At 43.6% G+C, this 19283-nt stretch overlaps 1 protein-coding gene and 1 long non-coding RNA gene across 2 annotated transcripts in view; one reads left to right on the top strand and one right to left on the bottom strand.

The window, feature by feature from the left end:
• Nucleotides 1-19283, bottom strand: part of LOC307202487 — a 235113-nt gene that overhangs the window by 189827 nt on the left and 26003 nt on the right. The window lies entirely within an intron of this gene.
• Nucleotides 1232-17178, top strand: LOC307202690 (microsomal triglyceride transfer protein large subunit-like; the record flags this gene model as incomplete). Its single annotated transcript, XM_079952855.1, has 9 exons — nt 1232-1344; nt 7195-7245; nt 8056-8216; nt 9716-9786; nt 10829-10994; nt 12597-12734; nt 13666-13858; nt 14705-14844; nt 17131-17178. Exons 1-9 carry the CDS (start codon nt 1287-1289, stop codon nt 17176-17178), a joined length of 1026 nt encoding a protein of 341 aa, XP_079808981.1. The 5' UTR covers nt 1232-1286.

The raw sequence follows: 19283 nt of genomic DNA, 5'->3' as shown, positions 1-19283 counted from the left end.
AGAATTCTCCAGCACTCTTAAGTATAACAAATATTTACAGGGGGGACCTTTAGGGGAGAGGAGAAACTCCCAAACAGCTTGCTTCCACTGTATCTCTGCCCATCATTCATTTCAAAGAAACAAAATAGAATTGTCCATTTGACAATATGTGTTGGTCCGTAGGCACGTGGTATGAGTCTTGTTCTGTCTCTGTGGGTTGCATACAGTGATTCCTTGAGGATCGTGCTAATTTTACACAAACACACACACACACACACACACACACACACACACACACACCTTTGCAAAGATGAACCAGAAACATCCATTCCCTATGTGTGCAGGCACCAAAATGAACACACAGCATGAATAAAATATGCATACGAGAGACATTGGCGCAAATTCAGCAATCCTAGTTAGACTGTATGACCTGTTACCGTGCAAAATTCATTCCAATGAAACAACATTCTTTAAGAGAAAGGAACAGGAGGGAGATATTGGAAATTGAAAAAACATGGGAAACATTAATGCCAGAATGAGAGAAATTCACATGAGATACTACCAGACATATCCAACAGCAGAATGATTAGATCCCTGCCTTCTTTTATGCAACTCCAAAACATGTGTGGCTTATTTATTATTCTGTTGTAAAGATTTCCACATGTATTGTGTACACCTCTGCTGGTAGCTTCTTATTAGAGAGAAGCCATTGCATCTAAATCAGCAGAATTTCCCCCCAGAAAGAGTAGTTTTTCTCCTAAGTTGGGCATATACAGAGATAGTGAGGGATTTTTATACAGTGGTACCTCAGGTTAAGAACTTAATTCGTTCTGGAAGTCCGTTCTTAACCTGAAACTGTTCTTAACCTGAGGTACCACTTTAGCTAATGGGGCCTTCTGCTGCCGCCACGTGATTTCTGTTCTCATCCTGAAGCAAAATTCTTAACATGAGGTACTATTTCTGGGTTAGCAGTCTGTAACCTGAAGTGTCTGTAACTTGAAGCGTCTGTAACCTGAGGTACCACTGTATGTGTGTGTGTGTGTGTATATAATCATTGAGGAGGTGTTGTCTAAGCAATATGAAAGAACTTCGCTTGGTTGGGCGGATGTCCCCTTATCCCAAAGCAAGCGAACAAAAAAATAAATAAATCCCACCCTCCTCAACCCCTCCCCTGGCTTGAAGATCTGAAATCGTCAGCTCTTGCTTTTTGTGAAGAAAAAAGTTTCCTTCAGCTGCGCTTCTCCAGAGCTGCCTCTGAAAGGGAGGTCTGATGTGGTTTTGCAAACACTGAGGAGAATTCCAACGCCATGGAGTTTCGGCACATAATCATTTTCCTTTCCATTTTTGCAGCCGGCATATCGAGGCGTAAGTAGAAGAAACTAAATTAACCATTTCATCTCTTTGGAAACCATGACTCTCACTCTCCTCCTCCCCCACCCCTCCTTTTCTCTCTGTCAAATGCAAAAATGCGGCTTTGGAGAAGTGATCTCATTTGCCTGGCATGTGATTGTGTCGAGGCTGCCCTTTTTTTTGTCATAGGTGGGAAGGTTGGCAGGTGGTAGAAGTGGGGGAGAAGGAATTCAATTCAGTTGTCATTTAAAGGTGAACCCACCAAATTCACACGTTCCGAAACAAATACTCAAAACTGAAACGCAGCCATCCTTCAAAATTCACACTTTTCCAAATTTTGCAATGCAGTTCTCCAGCCTAGGAATGTGTACAAAAAAAAAATGTGTTACTTGGGTGGAGTGTGCATCTAAATGAATATATTAGTGAAAATGACATTCAAAAAGAATTATAAGGCGAAATAGCTTTGCAAAGGTGGGTTTGTTAAGTGACGTTGTGGGTTCAAGCCCCACGTTGAGCAAAAGATTCCTGCATTGCAGGGGGGTTGGACTAGATGACCCTCATGTACCCTATCAACTTACAATCTTTTCTATTTATGAGGAGAATTTCACGCTAAAATTTTCATGAGAATTTTGAAACACACACACACACACACAAAAAAAATGCTGCAGAAATTCAGAGAGCTGATTTTAAGAATGGAAAAACGGAGAGCCGTCATCCGTAGCAGGCGTTGGCTAAGATGTGAGGTGATCAGCTTACGTCAAGTGATTTGTTTTCCACCCACCCCAGCCTTATTGTTCTATAGGTAAGGCTGCTTGGGGAACTTAATCTTTGCACATTCTTATATGAACTCCTATGGGTGGGTGTGCACTAGGTTTCGTCTGTCTGACATTTGTGACTCCATTCTCAGGTGTTTAAATGTATTGAAACATGCATTTTAGTGTGTATTTAGAGAGAAAATGTACATTCAAATAAGTAATTTAATAGGTTTTTTTTAAAAAAAAAAAACAATCTTTAAGCATTCTGCAGATTAATGGAATTGTAACTAAAAACATGATAGGAAATAGGTTTGCTCACCCTCAGTTAAATGGATGTTAAAATACATGCTTGTTCTCTCAGGGCTCAGCTCAATATGCTACTAAATGTGTCACTTGCTGTGATGTAAGGTTTTTTTTTAGAATAATAAAACAAAGTGCACAGGGGTGGGGCGGTGCTATCTAGATTGAGATGATAGCATCTCAATGTTTCCAAAAAGAGGTAGATGTTTGGCAGAGGGGAGGATTAGCATGGAAGTTAAACACACACACACACCAAAGTTGTGTCACTAAGAGGTGTTTTTCCCACTTTTTGCAGAGCAGGGGGGAATTTGCAAACAGAAACATTTAGACGTTTTACTGCAGTAACAACAGTAATTTACAGCTGAGCACTTTTGAAGTGTTGTTCCTTTTAACTTTAAGGTGGCAATCCCATTTCTATTTACCTGCGGGTAAGTCCCAATGAACTCAGTGGGATTTCCTATTGTGCAGGCATGTATAAGACTGCAGGGCAACGCAGTGTATTTATTTAATTCCTTTCAAACTATCTCACTTTGTTGCATCTCTTAAACCCTTGAATCTGTTCTGCAAGAGTTAAGTTTTTTTGGGTTTTGTATACTGGAAGCTAATTCTTTATAAATGGAAAATGCAAATGTGATGAATTTAAAGTATAAGCTCATGTCAAGATAAACGACAGCAGAGAAGCGAAATTTGCCAGGGCTACTGTGAAATTTGTCTGGGAATTGCATTATTTGGGCTTGCTGCCTTTCACTAGATGTGTAGCCTCCAACTGTAGTTACAGCAGAGAGGGCAAGATGCCGTCACATGCTCTGGGGTGCCACACATGTTATTAGTTTACCTGCTTCAGAATTGAATTCTGAAATTAAAACAGACCCCCATTTTGTGACATTTCCAAGGATCAATTACATATACTCATTCAGCCCCTATTTCTGGTCTCTGTCTCTTCTTCTTTGTCCCAATGTTAAGCTGGGCAGTTGCTTTGCAAAAATGTAATCAGTGCATGCTCAGTGGCCATGGGATGCTGACTCAACTGTAGGTAAAATCTAAATGGAGGTGCAATGGTATCCTAGAAAGGGGTGTGGCTGGCTGGCACTCTGAACAGGAGCATTTTCCATAGCAATGTTTATTAGAGGCTACCGCCCACACACTTCTGCTACGTTTTTCTGCTTGTGTGGTGGCACCTCAGTAAAACCACTTCTTCCTGTTTGTGGCAGAGTTTTCCCCAGAGGCAGAGGACAAGAACAGGAGTCATATTCAAATTCACAGTCAAGAGCCAGTGTGGTGTAGTGGTTAAGAGCAGTAGACTCGTAATCTGGTGAACCGGGTTCACGTCTCCGCTCCTCCACATGCAGCTGCTGGGTGACCTTGGGCTAGTCACACTTCTCTGAAGTCTCTCAGCCCCACTCACCTCACAGAGTGTTTGTTGTGGGGGAGGAAGGGAAAGGAGAATGTTAGCCGCTTGGAGACTCCTTCGGGTAATGATAAAGCAGGGTATCAAATCCAAACTCTTCTTCAAGAGCTTTATTGCTTGACTGGTTGCACAAGCATTTCTGTTACTATTGTATACAAGCTATTTACATTCCTTCTTTATTTCTTCAGCACGATATATTCTCATTCCAGTGATCTGGGCACCACAGTTCAAGAAGGACACTGACAAACTGGAACGTGTCCAGAGGAGGGCAACCAAAATGGTCAAAGGCCTGGAAACAATGCCTTATGAGGAACGGCTAAGGGAGCTGGGCATGTTTAGCCTGGAGAAGAGGAGGTTAAGGGGTGATATGATAGCCATGTTCAAATATATAAAAGGATGTCACATAGAGGAGGGAGGAAGGTTGTTTTCTGCTGCTCCAGAGAAGCGGACATGGAGCAATGGTTCCAAACTACAAGAAAGAAGATTCCACCTAAACATTAGGAAGAACTTCCTGACAGTAAGAGCTGTTCGACAGTGGAATTTGCTGCCGAGGAGTGTGGTGGAGTCTCCTTCTTTGGAGGTCTTTAAGCAGAGGCTTGACAACCATATGTCAGGAGTGCTCTGATGGTGTTTCCTGCTTGGCAGGGGTTTGGACTCGATGGCCCTTGTGGTCTCTATGATTCTATGAACAATCCTGAGACAGCAAAACTCACAGTGTCAGCAGCACACATTGTCTTACTTCCAACCTTGTTGTCAGCATGCGTGCTGCTGGCAACATGTGTGTGTGTGCTTTCATCGTGTGGAAATTGCAGCCTGCAACTTCCTTGTCACGGTCCGGCTCATGGGCAATCGAAGTCCCAGCAGGGGGCGTTAGGACCTGGGGCAAGATGACAGGGTGGGAGCAGGAACGGGGTCCAGAAGCCAGGAGTCAGGAAGCCAAGAGTCCGAGGGTCAGAGAGATGGGAGTCAGGAAGCCAAGGGTCTGAGGGTCAGGAAGCAAGGAGCCAAGAATCCGAGGTTCAAGGATCAGGAAACAAGAAGCCCAAGGCAGGAAGCGTGTTGCTGTGGCAAAGAGCTGAAGGGAAATGCTGACCTTATAACCCTTCCCAGCTCTTGCCACCAGGTGCTGTGAGTTACCAATCAGCCTAACCTGTGAGGCTGTGCCTTGCTTCTTCAGAACAAACTTAGGAAGGCCCCAGTCCTGCAAAGTCCTATTGGTCACAGAGCCTGGCTCCTGCATGCACACCTGACATTCCTCCCTTAATTTGCACATCCAGCTGGTACCAATCAAGCCTAGAGTGCCATTCCTACACACTAAAGAAAAATTCTGGAACCTCTTTAAAGCTTCCAGGAACTTTAATCTGTTTCTTAAAGAATGTTTTCCTAACAATATTTTGTTGCAGGTCTGATTTGTGCAAGAGGGGCAGCAACATGGTGAACACCTGCACCCTCAAAGGCTGTCCCTGGTTCCCACAGGTTCTCATCTCCACTTCCTGCATCCCCCCCCCAAAAAAAAATGAGGCTTGGAAACAGCATTCTGTTGTAGTCAGGGTAAAAGGCTGTACTCCTTATGTTTCTCCAGTTTGCAAATGAGCCTATCAGTCCAAAAAGGTTGGTAACTCCTGTATGTGCAGGATGTTGGAGACAAAAGCTTCAACAACGTGAGAAGGTTGGGTAGAGATGCTTCAAGAGGGAAGCTGACAAGCAGTTTCGTCTGGGTTTAATATCCAAGGGAATCCCAGATGAAACATTAGGAGAAAAATGGCTTGATTAAAAGCACATGGGCTGGTTTAATGCCTTTGTCTGGGAGAATGTTTTTCCTTCAGGGCCTCAAAAAGGATGTTTTAGAGTCAGAAAAGTTTCAGAAACTAATCAAGGGTGTGGAGCAGCTCCTCTGTAAGGAAAGGGTGCAACATTTGGGGGTGTTCTGGTTTAAAGAAAAGGCAAGTAGGAGGTGACATGACAGAAGTTTACAAGATTATGCATGGCATAGAGAAAGCGGATAGAGAAAAGTTTTCTCCTTCACTCAGAACGTTAGAATTCAAGGACATCCAGTGAAGCTGCTGGGGGATTCTGGAGAGATAAAAGACTCCTTCATGCCCGATTGTCCCCGTATGTAAGCTGTGAGTCTTGCCAGATTTCGGACCAGAAATTATTAAAAGAATGGGGTTGTGCTAAGAGTATATGAAAAAACATTGTTCTGGAGTAAGTATATTGGTATGTAATGAATGATGCTTTACAGGGTTAAAGAAAAAGAAAAATGATGTAAAAAAAAAGTACAAAGGTGGAAGTAATCTAATTAGACACAACAATACAGTAAGAGTAATTTTTTATGGTCTTAGAACAAAGGAAGGAAGTCAGTTTGTGTCTATGTACGTAATGATATGGTTTTTTTCTGTAGATATGTGCTTTTTCGTTTTTGTTTAGTTTAGTTTTGTTTCCTTTGTTTTTTTCCCTTTTCTTTTCTGTTTTTTTTGTATGTTCCGGTTTTTTTTTTGTTTGTATAGTATTATTTTGGATTCAATGTTTGTAATTTCTGTTATGATTCTGCACTGAAAATAAAAAAATTCCAAAAAAAAAAGACTCCTTCATGCACTACGTGAACTGTGGAACTCACTCCACCAAGAGGAAGTGACAGGCACTAGTTCTCTTTAAAAGAGAATTGGACAAATTCATGGAGGTGAAGAAGGCTACCAGTGGCTACTAGCCATGATGTGCATGTTCTGCCTCTGCAATCAAAGGCAGCACACTTTTGAATACCAGTTGCTGGAAACCACAGGAAGGGAGAGTGCTCTTGCGCTCAGATCCTGCCTGTGTTTTTCCCACTGGCATCTGGTTGGCCACTGTAAGACTGGGATGCCCAAAATAATAATAATAATAATAATAATAATTTATTATTTATACCCCTCCCATCTGGCTGGGCTTCCCCAGCCACTCTGGGCGGCTTCCAAAAAAATATTAAAATACTGTAATACATCAAACATTAAAAGCTTCCCTAAACAGGGCTGCCTCCAGACCTGTTCTTATTTTTTTGTATTCTGAAGCTCATCAGGTTTCAGGAAAAAGGGGAACTGGATCACAGTTAATATTAATCAGATTGAAATTGTCAGAAACATAACCCTTGTGCGGATTAAACCGAGAGCACATTCTGCAGAGGAAATGGTTTTAGAACAAAAAGGGCCATTTTCTTCATGGATAGAATCCATTTATTATTATTGCCAAATAAACATGGTGGTCTCCAAGATGACAGTGTTGACCTGAATTCCTGTAAATGTGACGTTGCATTTAAGCTCTTTTTTTTTTAGGTCTATGGTAAATAAACAGCTGCAGGATCAGCAACTGAACCTACAGAGAGTTTTCTCTAAATGCCTTTCTGCAATCCCTCTTGGTTTGTTATTATAGGAACTCTGGAGAATTCAAAGCATGAAGAGTCCTGTGTCTCTCAGTGTGCTGGTGAGTAGACAAGGCAAATTCTTAGCACTGAACTGTGGCGGGGCAGTTTATATGGGGGTGGGGCAGGGAATTCTCCAGCAAGTTTTAGCCTCTTGGATAAATAATATGAATACAGAAGAACCTCAGAGTAGGAGGGGAGAGAAAATTAGTTTGTATCTTAATACAAAGTTCCCTAATTTTCCCTTTCGGAAACAATATGCAAACTGAAGCACAATTGTCCTTCAAAATTCACATTCCTCTGAATTTTGCAGTGCAGTTCTCTAAACACATTATGTGCACAAAATGTGAAAAAACTGCATACAAATTTATATATTGGTAAAAATAGCATTAAAAGCTACTGGGACACTACCAGGGAATTTGTAGAACTCCCAATATATGGGGGGGGGGGGTTAAAATGGATAGTGTAATTTATTATTTTGGACCCATTATGCCCCAGATCGTGAAGTCATGCCAAAGTCATGTTTCAGTCTGCCATCTTCAACCCAAATGGTGCCTGGCATGCAACCTTTGATGAAGACCGCCACTGCCACATTGGGAATATTCACACCAAGTTTAGTGGAGCCATGTGTGTGAGAGAGAGAGATGCAGGCAGAAGAAAAAGGCTGGGATGGATCTGCAGCTTCTGCTTGCATTTGGTAGGAGCTGCAGCTCCAGTCCAGATCCAGTCCAGCCTTTTAATTCTGCCTGTGTCATTAAAAAATGACAACAACCTTTCGGGTGTGCTGGGCACATCCAGCACACCCTATGTGCACACTTTTGTGCCCATCTGTCAATAACAAAGTTGTCTCAAAACTTTACTCTCCCCGCTAGAAATCAATGTGCTGCCTCTCCCGACTGGATCCAGATTGAGCTATAGATACTCCACTTCGACCAGCACATTCCTTCCAGGAAGGGCTGAAGAAAGGAGTGGCATCTCCCTTGAAGGCACCGTTGTTGTTGAAGTGCTGGCAAGATGTCACAGAGTCTTAAAAGTGAGTGTGGTGGCAAGTCCAACAGGGGCACAAAAGGCTTTGTGCTCTTGCTCCAAAGATGATAGATAGATAGATAGATGATAGATAGATAGATGATAGATAGATAGATAGATAGATAGATGATAGATAGATAGATGATAGATAGATGATAGATAGATAGATAGATAGATAGATAGATAGATAGATAGATAGATAGATGATAGATAGATAGATGCGCATTTTTATTGGGTTTTCTTTAACATACATCAAAGAAACAAAACAAATACAATAAAGTTCTATAATCTTATACCCACTTGTTTTTTCCTCACTGCCGAGCGCAGACTTCCCTCCCTCCCTTCAGCAGGTTTTCATTTTACACTTTTCTTTCCGCAGTTTCTTAATAACATCCTATCCACATTATAAGATTTATTTTAATCCTGCTACAGTCTTTAGACTTCTACAGTTATTACTTATATGCTCCACAAATTTACTCTGAACTTTGTTTCCTCTTGGTTACAAATCCTGTAAGTCAGTTTTGCTAATCCCGCATATTCTACCATTTTTGTCTGCCACTCCTCCAATGTTGGTAATTCCTGTGTCTTCCATTTTTGGACTACCAGGATTCTAGCGGCAGATTATACATGAATAATCTCTGGTCTACTTTTCCTATTTCTTCACCTATCAAGCCTAGCAAAAAGGCTTCCGGTTTGGGGGGGGGGAGGTATATTTAAACAGCTTTTTCAGCTCATTATAAATCATGTCCCAAAATTGTTTCATTGCTCCTGCTCCATTTATAGGAGTGGAAGTTTAGATTTGGGAAGTTTGAAAACCTGCCATGAGCCCTGCAGTGCTGTCAATATGAGGCATGGTCCCCAGGCTCCAGTACAACAGGAAGAGGAAGAAGAACCAGAGCAGGGCCTGATTGGTGGGGCCGGGGGTTGGAGGAAGGGGACTCTCTCCTTTGTGCCTTGTCTTCAGCCACTTCAGAAGAAGGAGCAATGATGTTGGCTATTCCCCCTGACCTCCAAGAGAGCAGAGAATCTCAATGGAGGCCCGGGAGTGTTGTGGGCAGCTGAGGGAGGAGGCAACTCAGGAATTGGCAGCAACAGAAGGGTGCAGGATAGTTACCTAGAACCAGGCCCCACCTCCACAGATGGGAGCAGCCCCACTCACCCTGAAGGGTTGCGTTTTTACAATCCCAACGTTCCCATGAAGTGAAGGAGTGTTGCAAGTGAAACTCAAGGAGAGTTGAGAGCAATTCACCCATCACACAATGCATTATTTCTCTCTCTGAACCATCGAAACACCCTCTTACCTCATTTCTCCTTGTGAAGAGCTCCAAATTCCCCCTTCCATCAGAGAAAGGGCAACACAACTGGGCCAATTCTCCTGGTCTCCAGCACCAGAGGTTCAACGAGTCTGCAAAATCCCAACACCCCCCCCACACACACAACCCTTCTCCCTTGTAGTTAGCCATAAAATTAAAATAACCTTTTAACAAGTGTCGTTGTCGTTCCCAGTTGCAGGATGTCCAGATCAAGACGACATCTGGGTCCAAAGACAGGCTGCACAAAGAAAATGGAAGTTTAAGGTAAAACAAACCTTTGTCAAAAACGAGTTCTCGCTGTGGGAGCAAAATAACTTGAGAGCAACATGGCCTATATTGGAAAGACTGCACCCACCCCCACAGGTGTTAAGATCAGTAGTTTGGGTGGGTGACCCCATGAGAAGGTATTATTTGTGGCAGCTCCTAAGTTGTGGAACTCCCTCGCCACAGAGATGCGTCTGGCACAAAAGGTATTTACAAATATCCTGAATCAACCCAATACAGTATCCTAGGGAGGGCTGGTTTTCTACCAAGCTAGAGTATCTGAATGAGTGGGAGATGTGAATATTTACTGGCCCATTGACTTCTCATGTACAGTGGTGCCTCGCAAGACGAAATTAATTCGTTCCGCACGTTTTTTCTTCTTGCGAGTTTTTCGTCTTGCGAAGCACGGTTTCCCATAGGAATGCATTGAAAATCAATTAATGCGTTCCTATGGAGACCGCTTGCCAGGCTGGCGGTGCGGAGAAGGGCTTTTCTCCCACCGCAAGCCTTCAGGACAGGTACGGGAACAGAGGGGAAGGCGCACAGCGCTTCTCCTCTGTTCCCGGGGCTTGTGGTGGGAGGAGGGTTTTTCCTCCCCACGCCAACATTCAGAACAGCATTCTGAAAGTTGGCGGTGGGAAGGAAAACCCTCCTCCCACCGCAAGTCTTCAGGACAGCCATCCAAAGGCTGGCGCGGGGAGAAGGTCTCTCCGCCCCACCGCCAGCCTTCGGAGCAGCCATCCCAAGGCTGGCGGCCCGAGCAGGTCTCTCCGCCCCACCGCCAGCCTTCAGAAGGCTGCTCTTCCCCGCTGTCACGGAGATTTCCCTACGGGCTTTCGTCTTGCGAAGGAAGCCCATAGGGAAATTCGTTTTGCAAAGCGCCTCCAAAACGGAAAACCCTTTCGTCTAGCGGGTTTTTCGTCTTGCGAGGCATTCGTCTTGTGGGGCACCACTGTACATCATTTGTAAGCAAGTGGTTAGTTTACATCACTTCACCAAAGGGGGGAGGGACCAAGAAACCTTCCCCTTCTCTATTTTACAGGGAAGCACTGGAGCAGCATCCCCTTTGGTTTTGCTACCATAATGGAAAGATTCTGAAGATTTTCCCCCAAAGGAGTGAGCCAATCTGGGCACTCAACATCAAGCGCGGCATCCTCAGTGCTCTTCAGACATACTTGGTGGCAACGACCAATGGTAGCGTGGAAGAGGTGAGCAGTTCTGAACATTCGAAGCTGTCTTGGTCCAGTATACAGTGGTACCTCGGATTACAGACGCTGCAGGTTACAGACTCTGCTAACCCAGAAATAGTACCTCGGGTTAAGAAGTTTGCTTCAGGATAAGAACAGAAATCAAGCGGCGGCAGCAGTAGGCCCCATTAGCTAAAGTGGTACCTCAGGTTAAGAACAGTTTCAGGTTAAGAACGGACCTCCGGAACAAATTAAGTTCTTAACCCGAGGTACCACTGTATACTCTTGGTCTGAAATATTGGTGAATTTTGTACAGTGGAGACTAGTTCATTAGGAAAAATGTGCACTGCTCCGCCAACCCCAGTCTGCCTTCTGCCAGCCCTCAACTGTTTGCCTTCTTACTTGCAAACTGCCCAGTGGGAGGGGGGCTCTTGCTGTCAACTTGCCCTCCTCCCCCCTTAGTCTCATTCTTGCCCCTTTTAGAACTACGTAACATCACATAGCACCACACTCACATCCACATACATTAACAGAGCAACACCTAACACGGCATCCACATAACACAACACAGGGGGGACGTCTGTTGTTTGATACAGTTCTAATTCTGTGAATTAGCCTATACAATGATGTATGGTAAATTCATCCCATGAAAGTACAAATTACCAGTCATTTGTAGCATTAAGAAATAATAGATAGTTATGGAACAGACTTAATTGTTCATTTATTGTTCAACCAAGCCAGAAATAATTACTGGGCACCACATATATTGGGTCACCAGCATGACACATGTCCACCAGTCTCAAAGGCCAACGGGAAGCAATTGTTTCCAAGTGATTTTATACTGTGAAGTGCCCTGTAATCTTTGAAGGGCAGTATAAACACACACAACACACACACACACACACACACACACACAGAGAGAGAGAGAGAGAGAGAGAGAGAGAGAGAGAACACACACACTGTCTCACACAGCACTATTACTATGCAATTTCCTCTTGTTTCATTCACAGTCAAACTGAGATTGGCCATGAAATGGAGATGCTCTTTCGCTCAGAAGTGGGTGAAGCAACAAATATAAATTTTACCATTATGCAATGAGTTGGTTTCTACAAACACTCACACACAACTTCCTATCCTCTGTCCAGGGGTCAGCAAACTTTTTCAGCAGAGGGCTGGTCCACTGTCGCTCAGACCTTGTGGGGGGCCGGACTATTTTTTTTTGGGGGGGAGGGGAATGAACAAATTCCTATGCCCCACAAATAACCCAGAGATGCATTTTAAATAAAAGGGCACATTATACTCATGTAAAAACATGCTGATTCCTGGACCGTCTGTGGGCCGGATTTAGAAGGTGATTGGGCTGCATCCGGACCCCGGGGCCTTAGTTTGCCTACCCATGCTCTGTCCAGACAAGCACATTCTAGTCAGGCAAATGTTGGGGGGGGGGTTGTGGAAAAGCAAGCCGATGTATGTGGGAGGGAGAGTTCCAAGGGCTAAGACACTGCAGACCTACCTCTCCCCCCCCACCCAATGCACCTTCTGTTGGGTTGTAGGTTTGAATTATCATGCACTTTGGAGCCCAGTAAAATAATTCCCTTTTGTTGTCTTGTGATTGTTAATTAGGTGGATGTCCTGGGGAAATGCCCAACCAGATATCAGCAGAAAGGGCCTCTCCTTTTGAAGACGAAAGATTTAAACCTGTGTTCTCACCGGTTTTCTGGATTCACTTCTCTGAGGTCCGTTGCTTTGCCCAATGCACCAGTAAGTACTGTTAAACCTCTTGTTCTTCCACTATTTCTTTCAAGAAGCTAGCTATGTTGTTACTCAAGAACTTATATGCGTTAAAAACACAAACAACTATTTATCAAGAGGCACTTCACTGTGTTGAGCCTGTAAACACATGGGGAATGGTTCATATCTAGGTAGGAATAGATCAGGTTCTTTTATTTCTGTGTGAGTTTCACATAATGTCCGCTCATAAGCCTGCCCCATCCTGTTTTCTATAATTCTGTAAAGCCACATGAAAAATCTACATTTAATAAAAATAATAATAAATTTTATTTACACCCTTCTCTCCCCAGCCAGAGCCGGGCTCAGGGCAGCTAACAACAGAAAAATTACAGTAAAAACATAATAGGGGAAAAAAAACAATTTAAAATACAGGCTAAAATGCAATTTAAATGGTATGCACTTTTTTCCTGAAATGCATTTCCCCAAAAATATGTATTTTTGTGCACACTTTTCCTGTAAAATGTATATTTTAATACTCAGATGGCATCACATCATTTGTAGGAATACACAGCTTGTTTGGCCTGGTGCGTAGTATGCATTTAAAGCACTGTCATACCACTTTAAACAGTCATGGCTTCCCCCTCCACACACAATCATGGGAGGTGTAGTTTCTTAAGGGTGCTGAGAGTATTAGTTGACCCCTGTTCCCCTCACAGAGCTATAATTCGTAGAGTGATTCAACAATCAAACCCTTTTCACAGGGAAAACCTTGGGAACTGTAGCTGTGTGATGAGAAAGGGGTGGGGTCTCCTGACAAGTCTCCACACCCTTAACAAATGATTTTCCCAGAATTCTTTGGGGGAAGCCATGACTGTTTAAAGTGGCATCATAGTGCTATAAATGTATGGTGTGAATGTGGCCTAAGTGGACATTTGATCATCTCTCTGTCCCTATGTTTTAGCCTGATCAGCAGCTCATATCCTCCAAACTTGAGTGTGTTCAGAAGTTTGAGGAGGGAATCCTGGCAGAATCCCAATGTATAGAGTCTCATCTCACTACATCTCCTGGGAGGAAGGGCAGCGGAGTGAAGACCCAGACTCGGATGGCAATGAAACTGTTCCGAACGGAAGCTGAAATCACAGCACATGAAAGAGGTTGGTGCCTGACCCTGTTACCATGTTTATTTGCCCCATCCCCAAGCCAAGTGACCTCTCTTCTCTGCAGGTTGACCATCTAAAGAGCAAAGAGGGTGTGATTCCCATCATGACCTTGGGTTGGGTAGAGAGGGAGGCAAATCACAGCTTCTTACGTGTGTGTGTGTGTGTGTGTGTGTGTGTCTCAAGTCCACTTTTGTGCCAGCACCAATCACTGGCATGTGACATACACACACACACACACACACACACACAGTGTGGCTCTGGGGTTGAAAATGTTTACCCACCCTGGGTTAGTGAATGCCTCTAAGCAATGACAAGTTAATAAAAAGTCTTTTTGAACTGCCTTTGCTTGGGGTATTAGACTTCTTTTACCCCACTTATTAGGCTACAATGTCATTTGGGATGGGGAAGAAAGTTGATACTATTTAAAAGTGAAGCTACTCAATTCGCACTTCTGTAAACAATGTGCAAAGTAAAACACAGCCATCCTTTGAAATTTGCACTTTTCTGAATTTTGCACTGCTGCTGTTCTCTAGCCAAGTCATGTCTACAGAAAAGCATATCCTTGGATAAAGCATGTGTAGAAGTGCATACATTAAAGGGGGGGAAATCACAGTTTTGTATTTTAGATGAGCAGAAATTTGCACTAAAGGGATGGTAAATTGTCAATATTCCCAAATGCTAACAGAAAAAAAAATGTGTATGATGATGTAATATATTGCAAATCATAATAGGAGGGAGGACTGAAGCCGAGAGCTCAGTTGCCTTCCTGGTGGTTTTCCTAAGGCCTCAGAGTGTTGACTGTGTTTGAATTGTTCCCCATTGCCTGGTTTACTTCTGCAGTAGACACCAAGGATATCTACGAGAGCAGCCTGTTATATGAAAGGGAAAAAACAGCACGATGGCCGGGAAAGCAGGATGAGGTGGCAGTGGTCTCCAAAATTCTACAGAAGCTTTGTATGAATCCTAGAGCGGATTCCGAGGCAAGTTATTATATAATTTTTTGTCATAGTTATTGGTTATTGCTGGTGTTGAAAATGTGGCACTTGCATGGGAGAAATGGAATTCTTGTGCTCTTCCTCTGCCCCTGACCCCCAAAAAAGATTGATAGCCTTGTTGTCCAATAATTTGCACATGCCTCTTTTAAAGCCATCATGTATTATGGCATTAGCGTTCATGAACCAGAATCCAGCTGCAGACAAATGGTATTTGTGTTTGGGGTGAGTGTGTCATGTGAATCAGCCCTGAGATGTATTGGCTCCAAAGGGGCCCAAGATAAATATGTACTTTTCATCAATGCTCTATGTTTCCCTGGGTTGAGAGGTCACTGTTAGAGACCATAGCTCCAATCAGAAAAACAGATTCAGGGTCACTTGTGCTGAGTTACATTCCCTCCTGGCCTGTTATCCGATGACCATTCATTTGTTCGCCCAGCCTCGGAGAGCTATTGTCACTGGTAACAAAACAGAAGGTCCTGTCTAAGTTCTTTTGTGTTTATTTTATTTCCTACCTTAATCATAAAAGGCACTCCTCAAAGCTGTTTTACATATGCTGGAGTTGAATGCTTTGGAGAGTATTATTGAAATTTATTAATAAGGCAACACAAACACACCCTTTATCACACTCAACAGTTACCCTAACCCAACACCCCACTGAGCACAGATGTAGAATACAGGTTGTAGCCAAGCAGAAACGTGTGAACATATAATAAAAATGACAACATGTCCTATACAATTAGTAAACTTACATGAATAACAGGATATTAACTCTCTAGGGAGCCCATGTGACTTTGTCTAGGTTGAGAAGCCTTCACTGCTCAAATTTAGGTGTATTAAACATTATAGACCTGTCCAAACCAGACACTCTCTCTCTCTCTCTCTCTCTCTCTCTCCCCCCCCCCTCTCTCTCTCTCCCTCTCTCCCTCTCTCCCTCTATCTCTCTCTCTCACACACACACACACACACACACACACACCCAAGGTAGCATTTGCCACTGAAGGTTTCTGTAACTACTTTTGCCTTGGTGGTTCATACAGTCTACAGCAGGGGTCAGCAAACTTTTTCAGGAGGGGGCCGGTCCACTGTCCCTCAGACCTTGTGGGGGGCCGGACCCACACCTCCCGAAAGCACCCCCCCTCCCGAAAGCCCCCCCATGCCACCAACACCACAACCGCCGACGCTGCCTCGTCTTTGGCAGAGTCAACATCCTCTGTCTCAGTGGGGCACAGAGCCCAAGCCGCTGGCCTGAGCGGTGCTGGCAGCCTCCACGCAGCTGCCACTTCCTCCCGCTCAGCGGGAAGGAAGGGGCAGCACCCAGAGGTGTCCACAGCTTCCGACTGGCTGCAGGAGCTTCCTTCAGCCAATCAGAAGCCATGCCGCATCGCGGAAGTCAGTCTCCACCCGGCGAGGCCTCTGCACTGCGCCTGTTTAGTGCAGGGACTGAATGAGCAGGAGGCAGGGTCCGCAAGGTTCGTGGGCCGGATTAACAAGCCCGGTGGGCCGTATCCGGCCCGTGGGCCCTAGTTTGACAACCTCTAGTTTACAGTGTAGCACAGAGTGAATGGTGCCCTCAATCTATTACAGGCATAGGCAAACTTGGCCCTCCAGATGTTTTGGGACTACAACTCCCATCATCCCTAGCTAACAGGACCAGTGGTCAGGGATGATAGGAATTGTAGTCTCCAAACATCTGGAGGACCGAGTTTGCCTGTGCCTGTTCTATTAACTACCACATGCACAGAAGCACCAATCTGGACAGTGTTATCTGAGAAATTTAACATAATGCCACATCCAAATGTGCCGCGGCATTGTTTACACTTATCCTTTATTGTGTTATTCATTTTCATCATTTTTCTTGTTCCTCTTTTTTGAGGTTTGCAACTGTTTTCTCTACTAACAACAAAGGTCACTGCTCGTTTTGTAACCGAGGACGCGGAATTGAGTTGTTGTTTTTAATGGCAGTTTTATTTCAACGCGGTTGAACAGGTCGCATTCTTACGGGCCGCACTTATTCAGGGATTCCTGAATTGCAGCAGATTGTATTAGCTGACCCGTTTGAGGTTCCTTCCAACAATTCTGTGAGTTTCCTTATTCACCTGTGGAGAAAGCTGGGCAGCCAAATAAATCAAACAACAACAAAGTGGACAGAAACCCAAACTGTCTGCCTGCACAGTGGCTTTCATTCTGGAGAACTGTCAACTCATCAGACCATCCATCTTTGAAACAGAATTTCCCCCACCCCCACCCCTCCTTTTCTCCCCTTTTGGACAGCTTCTTCCTTCCCACTTCCCGCCCTGCCCCACACTTCTGCCCCCTTAACGCCCCATTGCTTAATCTGCATTTAAATCCAATCCCTTCGCACAATGGCATTGGAAATAACTCTCTAAGGCTCCCTGGTGAGTGGCGTGCTTTCCCTCCTCTCCTCTGAATGAGAATCGGGGAGCTTCTGCCCCGCCCCGCCCCCGGCATTTATCCTTGGTTTTTTGTCGCCTGAATGTAGCGCATAATCTCGCCCCCATTCAAAGCCAAAACAATGCAAGGGACAAATAAGACTATCCGTGGTTGGTAAGGATGCTTTTTCCCAGGCTGTGCTGTGGACATTTCCCATCAGCCTCTTCCTGGACCAGGGGTCTTTAAAAAGATGGTTGGAGAGAAGGAGATAGGAATGAAGGAAAGGGGGGGTGAATGGGTTGGAGCCGACACCAAATGCAGGGGAAAAAACATGCTCTTAGCACTGAAAACAGCAGATAGCCTGTTCAAGACCGAAACAGGCATGCTATGAATAATTTGCCTCTCTTGAAAGGCATGCACAAATTACCATATGAAGACTAGCAACGGTGCCTTCCAAAATCTAAATGGCACCCAGTTGATACAGGGAAAGGTAATTCTGTCTATTCCTTCAAGGAGACAAAAGGACACATCAGCAACTAAGAGAAGAGTTGTAGCTCAGTAGCAAAGGATGCAGGAGAAATTAATTTCTGTTCTCACTGAAAGGCCGACCTACCTGATCTGCAGTTTCCGAAACAATACGGAAACCAAAACTGAGCCATCCTTTGGCATTTGAGCAGTCTCTGAATTTTGCAGTGCAATTCTCCATCTGTGCAACGTCTGCCAAATACACAAGGGGAGGGTGTGCATAATTATATTGCATGTCGGTGAGAAAGCCCATTTTGTAAGCATTTTTATGACTGCATTTTATTAGGGGAAACTGTTCTGCAAAAATGTGTACATTAGAAGTTGGCACACTAAGGTGCTTTTGAATTTACATGAGGACTTTTAAAAGCAATAAACTGATATGGATACTTAAGACTTGAGACATGGAGAGAATAAAAAATGGACACGTTTGCCCATCCCTCAATAGAGTGCAGGCTTGGCAAAAAACGTTACCAGGTTAAATCCCTAGCATGTCCAGGTAGGGCTGGAAAAGACCCAGAAGTCAATTTCAGGAAGGAAGGTATTAGGCAGATTCTCCTTTAAATGCAAACTGAACTGACTTTCCCCCACATGCCTAGTTCTATATCGCCTTGCGTTCCTTTGGGGGATATTCATAAACATCATATAGAAATAAATAAGATAGCATCCTCTCCTCCTTTTCCATTTTCCTTTTAACAAGATTTGCAAATACAAAAAAAGCCCAACAACAAAAACTGTCATAAAGGCAAAGAGAATAAAAATGCAAGATGAAAAAGAGCTAGCAAAAAATAATAATCATGCAAAATATATTCCCTAGTGGAATACAAGGTTCATATTCACACAAAATACATCAAGTATTCATAAATGTTGCCAGATAAAATCGTATTTAGTAGGAATGTGCCAACCATGAGATTATTTGGTCTTATAAATCACAAACAACTTCCCAAACAGATTCAAAGTATGAAGGGTCGACGTTGTCCCTGAAAGCACATGGGCCAGTTTTTCACAGATGGCAATAAACATGACTTTTCAAAACCATACATTCAAAGAGTAGTAATTATTATTATTCTATCCTATCCTTGAGAGATCACAAAATAGGTGGTGATCAGCAGACGTCAAATTACTTGTTGACTAATAAAAGCTGCAGTAGCACCATAAAAAAAATGGGTAGGGTCCAAAGTGACTTGTTTACCAGTAATAATACTTATTTCAGATACAACCCCTCATATCTTACAATCCTGAGAGAGTTTAAGAGGGGGAAACAAATATTGCAATATGAGCTAGTCAGACTAGGGTTAAAAACCAGCACTGGAACCAACTTTTTCCATGCACACTCTTTTCAGTACTGGCAAACATCTGGGATGCAGAGCCAGTCCTGGTGCAGCTCAATTGATCAAGGGTATTTTTTTTCTTTTTTTGCATTATTATTTTTTGACAAAACATATATACAAATAAAAATTGTGTAAACACAAAAATCCACATCAGTATCATAACACAAATTGCTAAACAAC

The sequence above is a fragment of the Podarcis cretensis genome (assembly GCF_951804945.1).
Source record: "Podarcis cretensis genome assembly, chromosome: 14".
Classification (NCBI taxonomy): Eukaryota; Metazoa; Chordata; class Lepidosauria; order Squamata; family Lacertidae; genus Podarcis; species Podarcis cretensis.
The sequence above is the reverse complement of the archived record's forward strand: the minus strand, read 5'-3'. Positions and strand labels throughout refer to the sequence as shown.